This window comes from Elephas maximus, chromosome 19, assembly GCF_024166365.1.
Source record: "Elephas maximus indicus isolate mEleMax1 chromosome 19, mEleMax1 primary haplotype, whole genome shotgun sequence".
NCBI classification, from domain to species: domain Eukaryota; kingdom Metazoa; phylum Chordata; class Mammalia; order Proboscidea; family Elephantidae; genus Elephas; species Elephas maximus.
In genome coordinates, this window is record NC_064837.1 from 51,476,407 (window position 1) to 51,490,719 (window position 14,313).

The 14,313-nt window shown below is 46.1% G+C and overlaps 1 protein-coding gene across 2 annotated transcripts in view; it reads left to right on the plus strand.

The window, feature by feature from the left end:
- Positions 1 to 14,313, plus strand: part of NMT1 (N-myristoyltransferase 1) — a 28,451-nt gene that overhangs the window by 9,641 nt on the left and 4,497 nt on the right. For both annotated transcript variants that reach the window (XM_049859609.1, XM_049859611.1), the window contains exons 2-8: positions 2,455 to 2,563; positions 5,940 to 6,084; positions 8,977 to 9,095; positions 9,976 to 10,067; positions 11,120 to 11,236; positions 12,077 to 12,247; positions 12,866 to 12,974. In XM_049859609.1, coding sequence (XP_049715566.1) covers positions 2,455 to 2,563; positions 5,940 to 6,084; positions 8,977 to 9,095; positions 9,976 to 10,067; positions 11,120 to 11,236; positions 12,077 to 12,247; positions 12,866 to 12,974 — 862 coding nt within the window. The remainder of the gene's footprint in view (positions 1 to 2,454; positions 2,564 to 5,939; positions 6,085 to 8,976; positions 9,096 to 9,975; positions 10,068 to 11,119; positions 11,237 to 12,076; positions 12,248 to 12,865; positions 12,975 to 14,313) is intronic.

A 14,313-nucleotide genomic window follows, 5' to 3' on the forward strand; every position in this document is an offset into this window, starting at 1 on the left:
TTTGTCTCCTAACATCAACCAGTTTTAAATCTTACAACGCTGTTTATAATCTGAACTGAGAGTATCTGTGGAATGAGAAAATCACATAGAGTTGTAGTCTGCGATTGGGCCTGTGTGTGATGAAAAAAATGAGTTATTAAGAGGAAAAAATTATCTCCAGGCCATAAATGACTTGTGGTTCCTGTTTTCCGCCGTCGCCTTGGGGGTTTTGCTGAGCATCAGGTTTTAAGGAGTTCACCTTATTCCCCCTCTGGCTGTTACCAGCCTTCCTTCCATATTATGCCACCTGGGTTCCATTAATATAATACCTAGGAGGACCACTTGCATCCGGACTTGTGACCTTATGCTTGGACTAAAGTGACGTCCAGCCTTTACTGGATCTCCCTGACTTCACACTCTTTCTGCACCAGGGCATCGAGAGGTCAGGCCAGACTGGTAATGGACAGTTAGTCCAGAGCAGTGGGGTAGAAAATCCAGCAGTAGGATAAGCTGGATGGGAACTGAGGGTGATGTGCCTGGAGAAAGGTTGGGCTTGATACCTTCCAAGTTAAGCAGCTTTTAAAGCCTGGGATGGACACATGGGAAGCCATTTTCACAGAGGTGAGTCCTGCAACTGCACATAGGTCAGTATGATCCAGAGAGACTCTAAAGTCAGGGAGACCCAGGGAAGGGTGGAGATTACTTTAGTCCCAGTGTGAGGTCATGAAACCTGGACACAAGTGCTCCTGCCAGGAGGAGGAAGAGGTGAGTCTGAAGATACTCTACAAAAGGAAATGTCAGCACTTGGCTACAGATTGTCTTCTCTACATAGAGTCCCACTTACTGTAATTAGTATTCGTAATAACCCTAAGGCATTTTAAGACCCTGAAAGCTTTTGAATCATAGAATAAAGTTTAAATAGTACTTATAATGATCATGGTCTCCTAGTTTTGTCTTTTTAATGAAAGATTTTCAGGAAAGATGGCAGAGTGACATCAGGCATTACTCCCAGACTGAAAGTACCCAACTCAGTTTGGACATGACAGAAACCAACAAACTACAGTAGTAACTGGAAAGCAAGCTGTGAGGTGAACCTTAAAATTCATCAATAAAATGAAGGAAACCCAGAATCAAAAGTGTTACCCTAAAATTAGAGGAAGACCAAATCAGCAAGAAGTGGGAGAAAACATCTAGAAAAGAATGAGTGGAAAATGTCAAAGAAACAGTATCATACATGATTTGTATCTCAAAAATATTGAGATACAGTACAGGAAATGATAATAAAAGAGTATGTCATTAGTTGTTAGGTGCCATCGAGTTGGTTCCAACTTATAGTGACCTATGTACAACAGAACAAAACACTGCCGAGTCCTGTGCCATCCTCACAGTCATTTTTATGCTTAAGCCCCTTGTTGCAGCCACTGTGTCAGTCCATCTCGTTGAGGGTCTTTCTCTTTCTTGCTGACCCTCTACTAAGCTTGTTGTCCTTCTCCAGGGACTAACCCCTCCTGATAACGTGTCCAAAGTATGTGAGACAGAGTTCTCCATCCTTGCTTCTAAAGAGCATTCTGGTTGGACTTCTTCCGGAGAGATTTGTTCATTCTTTTGGCAGTACACGGTATATTCAAGTATTATAGGAATTGATAAATGTGGCTGAGAAACTGCTGTTGCTGCATTCACTGGGTATGTTATGTAGAGCTCTGTGAGGAAGTAGCACGAAGAAGACTTATATTCACCTTGTTCACGTGCCGAGTGAGTAGCTGGGTGCTTTGGGTGTTTTGTTGATTGGTTTTTTGAATTTTTCTGAGATCCCTGGTGCTGGATTTTTCCTGTAGTGATTACTCAGCCTGAGCCAGCTGACAGTTGTCCACCATCCTGAGGGCCTGATTTGGGCATTTCTCACGATTGTTTGACTGTTTTGGACACAGATTGCAGAAACTTTAAACTGCTTTTTTTCACTGTCATTTCTATCCTTTTCCATACTGCTTTCTGCTTTAGATTCAGCTGAGGAAACTCAGTAAACCTAATGGATTGGAGAGGGGGCAGGGCAAAACATTCCAAAAAGACTACTGCTGCCTTTTGGCTGTCATCCTTTGAACTTCAGAGGTCTAAGGGAGTGTTGCTGATGTGAACGTCCTTTTAACAAGTATCGTTTGCCTTTGGTGCCATCGGCCTGGCAATCTAAAGAAAATAAGCACACCAACCCAGCCAGAATGGAAAAGGCCCTTTCAAGCAAATAGGACATTCCTTGCCCAACACTCCATCCCTGGGAGGCTCAGGGGGTGGGAGTGGGGAGGAGAGTGGTTTGCCGGTGTCCTCCAAATGCCCCTGTGGGACCTGGCTTCTCCAGTCAGCTTTTGAAGCCAGTGGGGTTTAAGGAAGGGCTGGCTCCACAGAAAGCTCTTTGTTTTGTCAGTGTTGCTCAAAACAGATGATTTTTTAAAACCCTGCATCAGTATTTACTTTGTCTTACAGTGGTTTGAGTCCAGCCAATGACACCGGAGCCAAAAAGAAGAAAAAGAAACAAAAAAAGAAGAAAGAAAAAGGCAGTGAGACCGATTCAGGCCAGGATCAGTCTGTGAAGGTAACAAGGAGGCTCTGTTTTATTGTGACTGAGGGTCACTTTTTCAGCTGAGAGATGTGTAGGAACAGCTTAGATCGATGATCTCCACTGGTATTACTTCAAGATGGAAGAGTTGGATCCCTCTGCTGTCCTCTGCTGCCATAGTCCTGGGTGATGAAACTGCTATCAGTACCTTAAAAGACGTAGGTTAGACACTGACTCCCAAGCAAGGGGCCCCATCAGAATTTACAGGTACATCCTTGCATGTGGTGCTGTGCTAGGTGCCATAGAGTGATAATTACATAGTGACAGCCCCTGTTGCCTAGAGCAGTGGTTCTCAACCTTTTCTGTCTTAAGCCCCCAACTTGTTCTTTTTAAGGTGAACCTTTACATATTTGCAAGCACTCTCTTAACATCACAGTTGTTGTAATGAAACCATGGGTGTCACAAAGTCTGTGAGTTCCACTGGTTGAGAACCACTGGCCTAGAGCTTATAACCTAGGACTGACTCCCTGACCTGGAACAGAGAGGTATGGATAAAGATTATTTGTTATCTTAAATAAAACATTTTTATAAAAGCCTTTCAGGTAAGTGTTGTTCTCTTCAAGGTAAGCCCCTGGGAAAGCTCAAAATGTATGCATACTTCTTCTTTTAGAATTGCCTCAGAGAAAGTTAATGAGCTTTATAAGCTTATGAGCCACACTTTGCTTTATGCCTCAAATGTTATGGTCCAGTTTGAATCTCCTACCTTACTTACAAATAACTGGAGAAGCTGGACTATATGAAGAAGATTGCGGGGGGCATCAGGATTGAAGGAAGACTCATCAACAGCTGGCGATACGCAGGTGATACGGCCTTGCTTGCTGAAAGAGAAGAGGACTTGAAGCACTTATTGGTGAAGGTCAAAGACCACAGCCTTCAGTATGGATTACACCTCAACATAAAGAAAACAGAAATCCTCACAACTGGACCCATAAGCAACATGATGATTAACGGAGAAAAGGTTATCAACGATTTCATTTTTCTTGGATCCACAGTCAAGGCCTATGGAAGCAGCAGTCAAGAAATCAGATGATGCATTGCATTGGGCAAATCTGCAAAAGATCTCTTTAAAGTGTTGAAAAACAAAGATGTCACTTGAAGGACTAGGGTGCACATCACGCAGGCCATGGTGTTTTCAGTCACCTTATGTGCATGTTAAAACTGGACAATGAATAAGGAAGACCGAAGTAGAATTGATGGTTTTGGATTATGGTGTTGGCTAAGAATATTGAATATACGATGGGCTGCCTGAAGAATGAACAAATCTGTATTAGAAGAACTATAGCCAGAATGCTTATTAGAAGCAAGGATGGTGAGACTTTGTCTCACATACTTAGAACATGTTATCAGGAGGGGCCAGTCCCTGCAGAAGGACATTGCAGTGAAAAAGACCCTCAATGAGATGAATTGACACAGGGACTACAACAGTGGGCTCAAGCATAACAATTTTGAGGATGGCACAGGACTAGGCAGTGCTTCGTTCTGTTGTACTTAGTGTCACTGTGAGTTGGAATTGACTCAATGACACCTGGCAACAATAACCTTACTCAGATGTGTCTTCAAGCAATTTTTTACTGTTTCCAATATCAAACCCACTATGAAGAAGATACAGCTATTATTGACCATGATAAGGAGCCCTGGTGGTGCAGTGATTAAGCATTCAGCTGCTAAGCAAAGGGTCAGCAGTTGAAACTCTGCAGGAGGTAGACTTGGTGATCTACTCCCGTAAAGATTACAGCCTAGGAAACCCCGTGGGGCAGCTCTATTCTGTCACATAGGATCACTTCGAGTCGGAATTGATTCTATGGCACACAACAACTGATCATCATGTTGGCAGGCACTTCACTTTCAGTTAGCTGCAAAGCTTAAACATCCCTACAGAGTAGTGGGGTCTTCGCATTTTAAAGACAGGTTTCAGTGACTTACCCAAAGTCTCTCAGTCATGAACTCCAGCCCAAACCCATGCTGTGGCTTTAGGATTGTTTATTTGTTTGGGACGAGTGTTCAGATGATTCCAGTGGAATTAGAACTCCAGCCTGTTATTGAAATGGTTCACTTGGAAATTAGGAATTTTTAACAAAACACCATTTGCATAGCCTGTTTTCCTCTTTAAAAGAGTCATGTAGTTCATTGTAGAGATTTTAGGGAAAATCATGTAAGAGGAAGAAAATTAAAATCACTTCCAGTCCCGCTTCCTAGAAATAAGCAATGTAAACATTTTAGTTGATATTTTCCCTTTTCTTTATAATTTAAATGAAAAAAAGTGAAGAAAATATGGATATTTTATCATCTTAAGCCTGACATAAGACCCAGAAGCAATAAAAGAAAAAACTGACCATTTTAAAACTACTCTGGCAAAAAGTACTGTAAAAGTCAAAAGACAAACAACAAACTGTGGAAGATATTTACAATATGTGTATCAGTCAATTTAAAATAATAAAATGAGGAGGTCGTTCACAAAATAAAATATATAAGTGTCCAGTGTATGAAAAGATGGTTAAACTCACAATGAAAGAAATACGTATTAAAACAGTTTTTTCCTCCTGAATTGGCAGAGGTTAAGACTTAGTAACATCCAATGATGAGGGTCTGGAGAAACAGATACTCTCCAACTCTGTTCATTGGGTCATTAATATTCTCTCTTTAGAAAGCAAGTTGACAGTATCTGTTATAATTTCAAATGTGCATACCCTTTGACACAGCAAGCCTCTTTCTTAGACTTCATTGTACAGAAATAGATGTAAAAGCAGGTTCATTATAGCATTGTTTGTGAAACTGAAGAACAACGTCACCAAAATGCGCCTGGGAACGGGACTGGCTAAATATGTTGTGCCCTATGCACACAGTGGACTCGGTTGTTAGGGATGAGCCAGTCTGTGGATCCTCAAATGGAAAAGTCTCTAAGATATGGTGTTTGAAGAAGAGATGTGTGTAGAATGATATCATACAATCCAATTGTAGCTTTTGAAAAGTTTGTGTGTGTGTTTGGAACTTGCATGCAAAAAAAGTCTGGAAGTATATTTGCCTCTGCCCACCATACCTCCCAAATTAAGATGACAAGGATAATATTTGAGGGATAGGATTGTTGGTGCATTGTTTGAAATTTTATATTGAGCACGTATTATTTTTGCCATCAAACAAGACTAAGAAGGGAAGGAACCCTATAGGAAATACCCACCCATCGAATAGCTCATCATCAACCCCTCTTTCTCTAGTTGTCATATAATATATGATCTCTGGGATTAGGACAGAAGAGCCACACCCAACTTCCACCCTTAACTCTTGAGTTTGTAATTAATCAAAAGTACTTATTAGCATAATGGGCCTTGTTTCTCTCCAACTTTGTCTTGGCCAGATGAACTCTTTGCCAGCAGAGAGGATCCAGGAAATACAGAAGGCCATTGAACTGTTTTCAGTGGGCCAGGGGCCTGCCAAAACCATGGAGGAGGCTAGCAAGCGAAGCTACCAGTTCTGGGACACACAGCCTGTCCCCAAACTGGGTATGTATATTCTTTCTTCTCCAGTCGTGGGCAAGAGATGTGCCTTAACGGTGCCTCCATGAGGGTTCCACGCTGAATCTGTGAGGGAGAGCGGTAGAGTCCCAGAGTTCTGGGTGGTTATTATTAGAGGGTAGTCTTCAACGTGCAGTAGAGAAAAGACTATTGTTCAGGGACTTTATCATTTTAGTAGCACACATTGAAGATAATGATTCTTTTAGTACATCATCATCCAGTATAAATTTACAAAGAAAAATTGTATTGGCTCATGATGTGCAAGGATGTCTGCCCATGGATCCGTCTTCCACATAGATTTTATAGAAAGACTGTCTTGTTTATCTAGGAAGATGTTTAAGCCTGGGGGTGCAGAGTCCCTAGCCCCTTGTGCTTGTCTCTCAGCCAGTGCATGCTTACTAAATGCAAAGTAATTTGAAATTTTGCTTAGTAGTAATGGTTTAGCACCTGGAATACCATATGGAGTGTTGGTTGGCACCCCAGAGTAGGCCCTGTGAAGCCCTTGGGGCTAGGCACTGGGAACGACTATGTGGGAGCTCAGGCTGTGTCTCAGCCTTGTTGCCACCCCAGACTGGGAGTCTCTTCAGAGTGGCCACTGCTTTCTCAGAGTTCCCTGTAACTCTGCTTTGTCAGCTCTGTCTTGCAGATATCACACAGTCTTGGGAATAACCCAAGAGCTGTTTTAGCAAAAGTTAGATTTGGGCTTACCATTTGAATAATGTATTAAAAAGTTCGCTGGGTAATGTCACTTATCAAGCCCTTACTGGGTGCTCCTTGTAAAATAAAATGCAAATCCAAACACCTTGTCACCACCACCCTCCACCTTGCATTCCCACTTAAAAACCCATTAAGGACATCCTACAGTCCTGAGGATAAAGCCCAGCTTCTTTGGAATAGCTTGCAGGCGCCCTGTGATTGGCCCTGGTTATCATCTCCAGCTTCACCTTCTAGTTTTGGTTCCTCTCTTTCATCTGCAGACCTTTACGTATATACCTGCTTGTCTGATTGGTGTCCATGATGGTGACGACCTGTGTCCATTTCCTTCACCAGCTTCTGCCACAGAACTGGTGCATTCTAGGATTTGGTGAAGAAGGGAGCAAATGGAAATACCTGCTGCGTGCAGAGCCTTGTAGGCAGCCCAGCTGAAAAGCTCTGGCCTTGTAATATAGTAGGAAAGGCCACAGTTTCTTGGCCATGGAAATCACTTAGGACAGAAAAACAATAAAAAGGTTCTGAGGTTACATGCATTTTGGAAAGGGTGTAAATTCTGTAGGAGATGGGAAAAGGGCTGGCCACCTAGACAGACTACAGAGTGGAAATGCTGGTGCCTTACTAGGCTCCAGGATCTAGCCCTTGGCCTTGTAGGCTCCAATTTGATTCTGTTTATATACATAAGAGTGAGTTGGAAGTGGGTTAATTTATATTAAACAAACTCACAGGGACTATTTTATAAGTAAACCAGAAGGCCAGTTTCATAACTAGGGAAGAAAAATCTAACTGGTCTGGCAAGCATACCTTTTGGGGAGCCAGATTGTAAGTGGAAGGTAGCTAGATGCAGTCCTGCTAGGTGCACCTGTTGTTGCCTGCACTTTCTAGTTTGTGACTCTTAGCACATCAGTAATGACTTGTTTATTGAATATCTTCCCCCGGAAAGTGGTACAGTATCTGAGGACAGAGACCTTGTCTTTTTCACTGCTCTGTCCTAGTGCTGGGCATAGTGTCTGGTGCACGGTTGATGTTCAGTAAATACATTGAATGAAAGTGAGTGGGATGGTCGGTCCTGATGGTGGCGTCCTCAGGTTGTAGCCTGCTGTAGCCGTTTCCACTGTTCCTGCCCCACAGATCAGTGACTGTGAGGGCTTTCAGCTGCCTGTTCATTCATATGTTAGAATGAAGTTTGGGGCCAGGAGTCTGATAGTAAAAGCAAGAATTGAGTGCCTAGTGTGTGCAGAACCCTATGCTAGGGAGCAGTGAACTGAGTGAGTGGGAACTTTTTGAAAACTCAGTTTTCAAAACGTACTGAATGCCTTGTTCCAAGTGTGAACATGAAAGAGTTCTGAACAGTAGAAACTAATCCCAAAGACCCAAATTAGGTGACCGATTTGTCGGGTTTATCAAATGAATCCTACTGGGCTCTGGGTAGGAATCGGGCCGTGCCTTCTGAGCACTCTCACGTACTCCTTCAAGGAGGGGCATGCTGTCTAGGCTTCGGGGTATTGTGTGAGGGTCACTTCCCGGCAGCACTGTGGAGACTCAGTGATTCAGCCCAAAGGCACTTGTAGGGGTCCGTAAACACTGAGCGCCTGGGTTGGCAATGACAGTAACTGGCCTCCATTGCTGAAAGCCAAGTCTGGCATGGCCGAGATTGAGCCTGGCGCCTGGGTGCTGTCATCTGTTTCAGGAACAGGCCCAACACATTGTTGAAGCTGTTGATACAAAAGCAGCCTTGTTGCAACTTCTTATAAATCTTTCCAAATTGATGGGCCCAGGCCAGGGCCATGACAGCACTCCTTACACCAACCAGGAGACACAAAGCCAGATTCAAAAACCCAGTGCCATCGAGTCGATTCCGACTCATAGTGACCCTGTGAGCCAGATTAGTAAAGATAAATGTTTGTCATTCAGTAACTGAAGGAACATTCGAAGGGTTTCCAAAAAACCAACCACCTTGGATTCCAGTGATTGTTCTGAGGTGTTTGCCATGGATTGGCCCTCAATATGGGGCCAGGGATACCTGGAAGTATGGGCTGCTGTTGCCGAGTACAACGTGTACTTCAGATGCTGGACTCCTAGGAACGGGGAGTTTGCTCTGGGTGGTTTGAGCTGAGCCCCCTCCCTCCCCAAGAAGACAGAGTGAGGCTCATGGCTGTGCTCTTCCAGGAGAGGTGGTGAACACCCATGGCCCTGTGGAGCCTGACAAAGATAACATCCGCCAGGAGCCGTACACCCTGCCCCAGGGCTTCACCTGGGATGCCTTGGACCTGGGGGACCGTGGTGTGGTGAGTAGGCCCAGTCAGACCACGGGTGTGGGTTGGGTGCTATTTTCAAAGTAAGCCCTGCAGCCACACCAGGCCTTCCTCGAGGAGCCTCTTAAGAGCTGAACCAAGCAGATCTGAGCAGACACCACACATTCTCCACATAAATAGCACTTGGCTTTTCTGGCAAGTTGAGAGTTGACCTCTGTAGCTCCCCAAGATGGATATCCTTCTTTCATTCATTCTTTTTTTTTTATTCATTCATTCATTCCCTTCTCTTATTTCTAATCTGTACCCTAACTAATGAGTTAAGGCTGCTCAGTGAAGGCCTCTGCTCACCTTCCCACCCCAGCTGCCCAGATCCTCTTCTCTTTGTTCTGTTTCTTCTGTAAGGAACGTTGGAAACAGGAACAGACTTTTTTAATACCAGACTTGGGCGCACAGGTGGAGACAGCTGGGAAAGCAGAAAAAGGCCCAAAGCTTTTGTTGCGCCAGAAAATAAAAACCAGATATGGTAGGAAATGGCAGTGACTCTACTTAGACTAATCCCTTGACTAACCCCAAGGGTCATTTCTCCAAAGAACTTCACAGTAGAAACCAGTAGATCTCCATTGCTGAGAGATCAGAAGTGATGGAATGGTTGGTTAGTTGGATGACATTCTTGGTCTTCCACTTTATGTATCTTAAGTCAGCCACTGTACCCATAGTGGCTCAATTTCCTATTACAACTAGGGTGCTTATTCCAAGAAAACCTGTCATGCCTGGGGTGAGAAGGATTCATGAAATTAGACAAAGCATTTTGGTGGTTTGCCTCCTCCTCCTGAAACACTTGTTGGCCCAGGGTCTTGGAGTTGATGCCCCACCTTCCAGAATCCCTTTAAGCAAGTGCCTTATTTCTCTACAGCTGAAAGAACTGTATACCCTCCTGAATGAGAATTATGTGGAAGATGATGACAACATGTTCCGATTTGATTATTCCCCGGAATTTCTTTTGTGGTGAGTCGTAGGGTTTTTTTATGGCTCTTGAGAGTAAGGCAGAGAGCAGGACAACCACAGGGCACCAGAGTCCCCATACCTACCAAGAGCCAGCCTTTGAATAGCAAATTAGTGTATACTTGCTGAGTTTCCACTGCATCTGAAGGAGACTTGCTTCCAGGGGAGCTTAGACGTGAAACCTTATTTAGACAGAATGGCTGGTTGAGGGAGACCTTTGTAGAACTGGTACCCAGAAGAAAAGATCATGTACTGTATGGTGACCTTATGTAAGAAGGAAAGGGGATAAGGCCTACCACGATTTAAAAGAAAACCAAACCAAACCAAACCCAGTGCCGTCGAGTCGATTCCAACTCATAGCGACCCTATAGGACAGCGTAGAACTGCCTTGTAGAGTTTCCAAGGAGTGCCTGGCGGATTTGAACTGCTGACCCTTGGGTTAGCAGCTGTAGCACTTAACCACTATGCCACCAGGGTTTCTGATTTAAAAGAAAAGCAGGGTTGTTTTTCTGTCCAGTTCCTGAGCATGCCATTGTATAAAAATGACCCTGCCTGGTTGAGCCATCCACCTGCCTGGGCCACAGTTACTATCCGGGAGGATACAGGCATGAAGGCTGAAGTGGCGAGAAACTACCTGAAGGGGATGGGGAAGGAGGAATAGGCAACCAGAGGGAGGGGAGCGGTGGTGCCGGGAGGGCAGGTGGGAGGCCAGAGCTCCAGGGGGTCCATGATCCGCTCCCAACCATGCACCCACTGGCCTTGAGCCGAGGAGGCTAGTCCTCTGGTACTTGGTTTAAGCTGTCAAAATGAGCAAAAAGAAAATTAGATTGGGTGCGAAAGCCTTAGTATACCAGCCTTGGATTGGGTGAGTGAGTAGGGCAGGTGGGCTGGGCAGAGAGAAAGGGCCAAGGCTCAGTTCCACGTGTGTCCTGGAGGGCTTGGCCCCAAAAAGAGTTCAGCTATCAGCCCTCAGAGGTAGTGGCTGTGGAGCCTAAAGAGCCTGTCCAGCCTGCTGGCCAGCAGCACCACAACCCCAGCCCCTGTCTCCTTTCCAGGGCCCTCCGGCCACCCGGCTGGCTCCCCCAGTGGCACTGTGGAGTTCGAGTGGTCTCAAGTCGGAAACTGGTTGGGTTTATCAGCGCCATCCCAGCAAACATCCATATCTATGACATGTAAGCAACGGTGGCTACCTCCAGCCTTCACATCACCACTATCCTTCTTGGTCTGAGAGGGAGAAGAAAAAAGATACACATATCCACTTCTTTCTCCCTCCTTTTCCCCACCAATGAAAGAAAGAGGGAAGGTCCCATGAAGGGAAGAAACCCGGGTCCTGAGAATAGGAATTTGTGATCGGCACTACCTGTTTTGCTCTGAGTTGCTGGCTCTGTCTGTGACCTGGGCTGGAGGGGGCCCAGCCTGAGGGCTGGTGTCCTAACTAAACGGCCCCATTTTTGTACTCCTGCACCAGTCCCCTGTTGACACTCTTGTGCAGCTTCAGAACTGGGCCAAAGCCAGTGTGTCCCAGATTCACACAGTCATTGGGGCTTTCAGTCTCTTCGTTTTCCCTGGAAATATCAGAACTACCTGTCACAGGCTTCTGGGCTTCTGGGCTGTGGATTCTTGTGAGAACCAGAACCTTGAAATCCTGGAATAGCCTTTGCTTACCCTGAGGGGTTCCCCGTGCCAATTCCCTGCCTCTTAAATGTGGGGCACCCCTGGCCCAGCTCTTGGGGATGAATCAGGCAGATGCTGGTGGTGCCTTCAAATAAAGGAGCTTGCTTGAGTTGCACTTTTCCTTTGGAACTGAGCTCTTGGGGAGGAGTAAGAGGGCTCCTTGTCTGTGGAGGCTGTTAGAGCAGTGAGAGTCCGAGATCTAATCGCCGAGGGCAGGTGGCAGCAGAATGCACCCCTGTGCTGAAGGCCTGGGCCCTCTAGGAGTGGCTCCAGACCCTGGAAGCGATAACCTCCCCCTGTTAAAAGCCTGGTCACCTGGCCTTTTCTTCCTCCTTCAGAGAGAAGAAGATGGTAGAGATCAACTTCCTATGTGTCCACAAGAAGCTGCGCTCCAAGAGGGTGGCTCCGGTCCTGATCCGCGAGATAACTCGGCGGGTTCACCTGGAGGGCATTTTCCAAGCTGTTTACACTGCCGGGGTAGTACTACCAAAACCTGTTGGCACCTGCAGGTAAAAATCTCTTCCTGCCACCTGCAGTAGTTGAGGGGCTTGTGTCATTGAGCCTCAGCGTTGCCTCTTGGCTCAGCGCCTGCCCAGGAGCGTCTCACTTTTGTAATCTCTGGTGAAATGAAGCCCACAGGCGCCAGGCAGGGAGTGGAGGGGTGGAGGGGGAGGGCTGTGGGCATGGGCAGCTCGAAGACCCATGTCCTTTCTGAAGGGGTCAGCCCTTCTCAGCCCTGCTGACTACTGCCATTTGGAAATGGGGGTCAGTCTGCTGGGGGTTTTGTTTTTGAGAAAGAGCCAGCTAATCTGGATTTTTATGAGAAATGTCCCAATTTTTTTAATGGTTACCTCAATTTTGTTTTGAATGTTGTGTAGGCCAAAGAGAGGATGGTGTGATGATTACTCTTCCCAGTAACAAAGTAGTGGCTTTTTTGAAATTGAAGAAAACATGGCTGTGCATGGGTGTTCACTGGAGGGAGGTTGGAGAGCTGGGTAGGGTGACCCTGGCTCAAGTGGAGCCTGATGTGTCTCTCATGCCACCTGCTGGCCATCCTGAGATCTCCGTGCCATTGTCTTAATGGGACTGGCCAGAATCCCAAGGACAGGACATTTGTATCCCCACAGGTACTGGCATCGGTCCCTAAACCCTCGGAAGCTGATTGAAGTGAAGTTCTCCCATCTGAGCAGAAATATGACCATGCAGCGCACCATGAAGCTGTACCGACTGCCAGAGGCCAGTGGTGCCCTGGGGCAATGGGGTGGGGCAGAGCCTGGCCCTTAGCTGGGGTGGTGGGGTGGTGGGGATTCTCTTACCAGAAAAGTCAATCAACCCATAGTTTCCAGATTCCTGGACTTGCCATTTCTGTCCTCTGTTATCTATAGCAATTACCCATTACCATTGCGTCAATGCTGAGTCAATGCCGGCTCATAGTGACCCTGTAGGACACAGTAGAACTGTCCCATAGGGTTTATAAGACTATAAATCTTTATGGAAGCAGATTGCCACATCTTTCTTCCACAGAGCTGCTGGTGGGTTCAAACCACCAACCTTTCAGTTAGCAGCTGAGTGCTTAACCATTGTGCCACCAGGGCTCCCCATCTATAACAAAGGTTTTATTTTGACTTTCAGTTCTGCTGGGTCTGCACCTGGGCCAGCTTCCCTGCCATGTGTTGATGAGCTCAGAGAAAACACCTATTCTCTCTAATTTTAGCCTGAGTGACGCATAAATAGAAATATGAATCCACTTACTGAACCTTCACGTACACAGCGTCCTATCCCAGAGCCCAGCATAAGGGAGTTGTAGGGTGTTCCCTCTGCCTAGAAGACTGTGTTTCCAATCCCAGTTCCCACACCCAGCGTTCACTGCTGGAGGACTGGGCAACCACTTGGGAGTGGTTTTTCTGTGCTGAACCTCAGTTTGCCTGGCTTCCCAAAGGAGCACATGCTCCTCATTCTCCAGTTGTGCCTGGCTTCAGGGTCCTCCGACAGTAGGGGTTCTTAAAATCCCCTCTGTCTCTTGGAGCTCTTCCAATTAGTAGTCATTCAGCCCATAGTCAGTGGTGCCTGCTGGTCAGAAGGCTGCCCTCCTTGGATTCATCAGCCACCAAGTTGGATTCATCACCCTGGAATCCAGCTAATCTACTGTAGGGTTGGGGTCATTAGTGTCCCAGCTTGAGAGACCACTGCAGCGCAGTTAGACAGTGTGCCAGAAAACAGGTTTTGGAGGCTGTGATGTGTCTTCTCCCTCTTGTTACCATGACAGATTTGCCTGCATTCTAGGCAGGTGGGCAGGGAGCGTTCCGAAAGTGGCGCAGCAGCCAGAAGAATGATCTGGCTCTCCCCAACTGGGTGAGACTCCCGGCATGGCTGCTTTTTTCAGCCCAGGACATGAGGTGTCATTGTGGGAGCTGCTGTGTAGAAACAAGGTCAGTAAGTGCTCCCTAGAGCAGTCAGTATAGCAGGGAATTTTGGAGGCTCCAGGCCCTGGAACTGAAGTTTTAAAAACAGTTCCTGCACTAGGAAGAAAGTGAACCAGGCAGTGACTAAGGGCATGTAAACTGGTCACTCCACC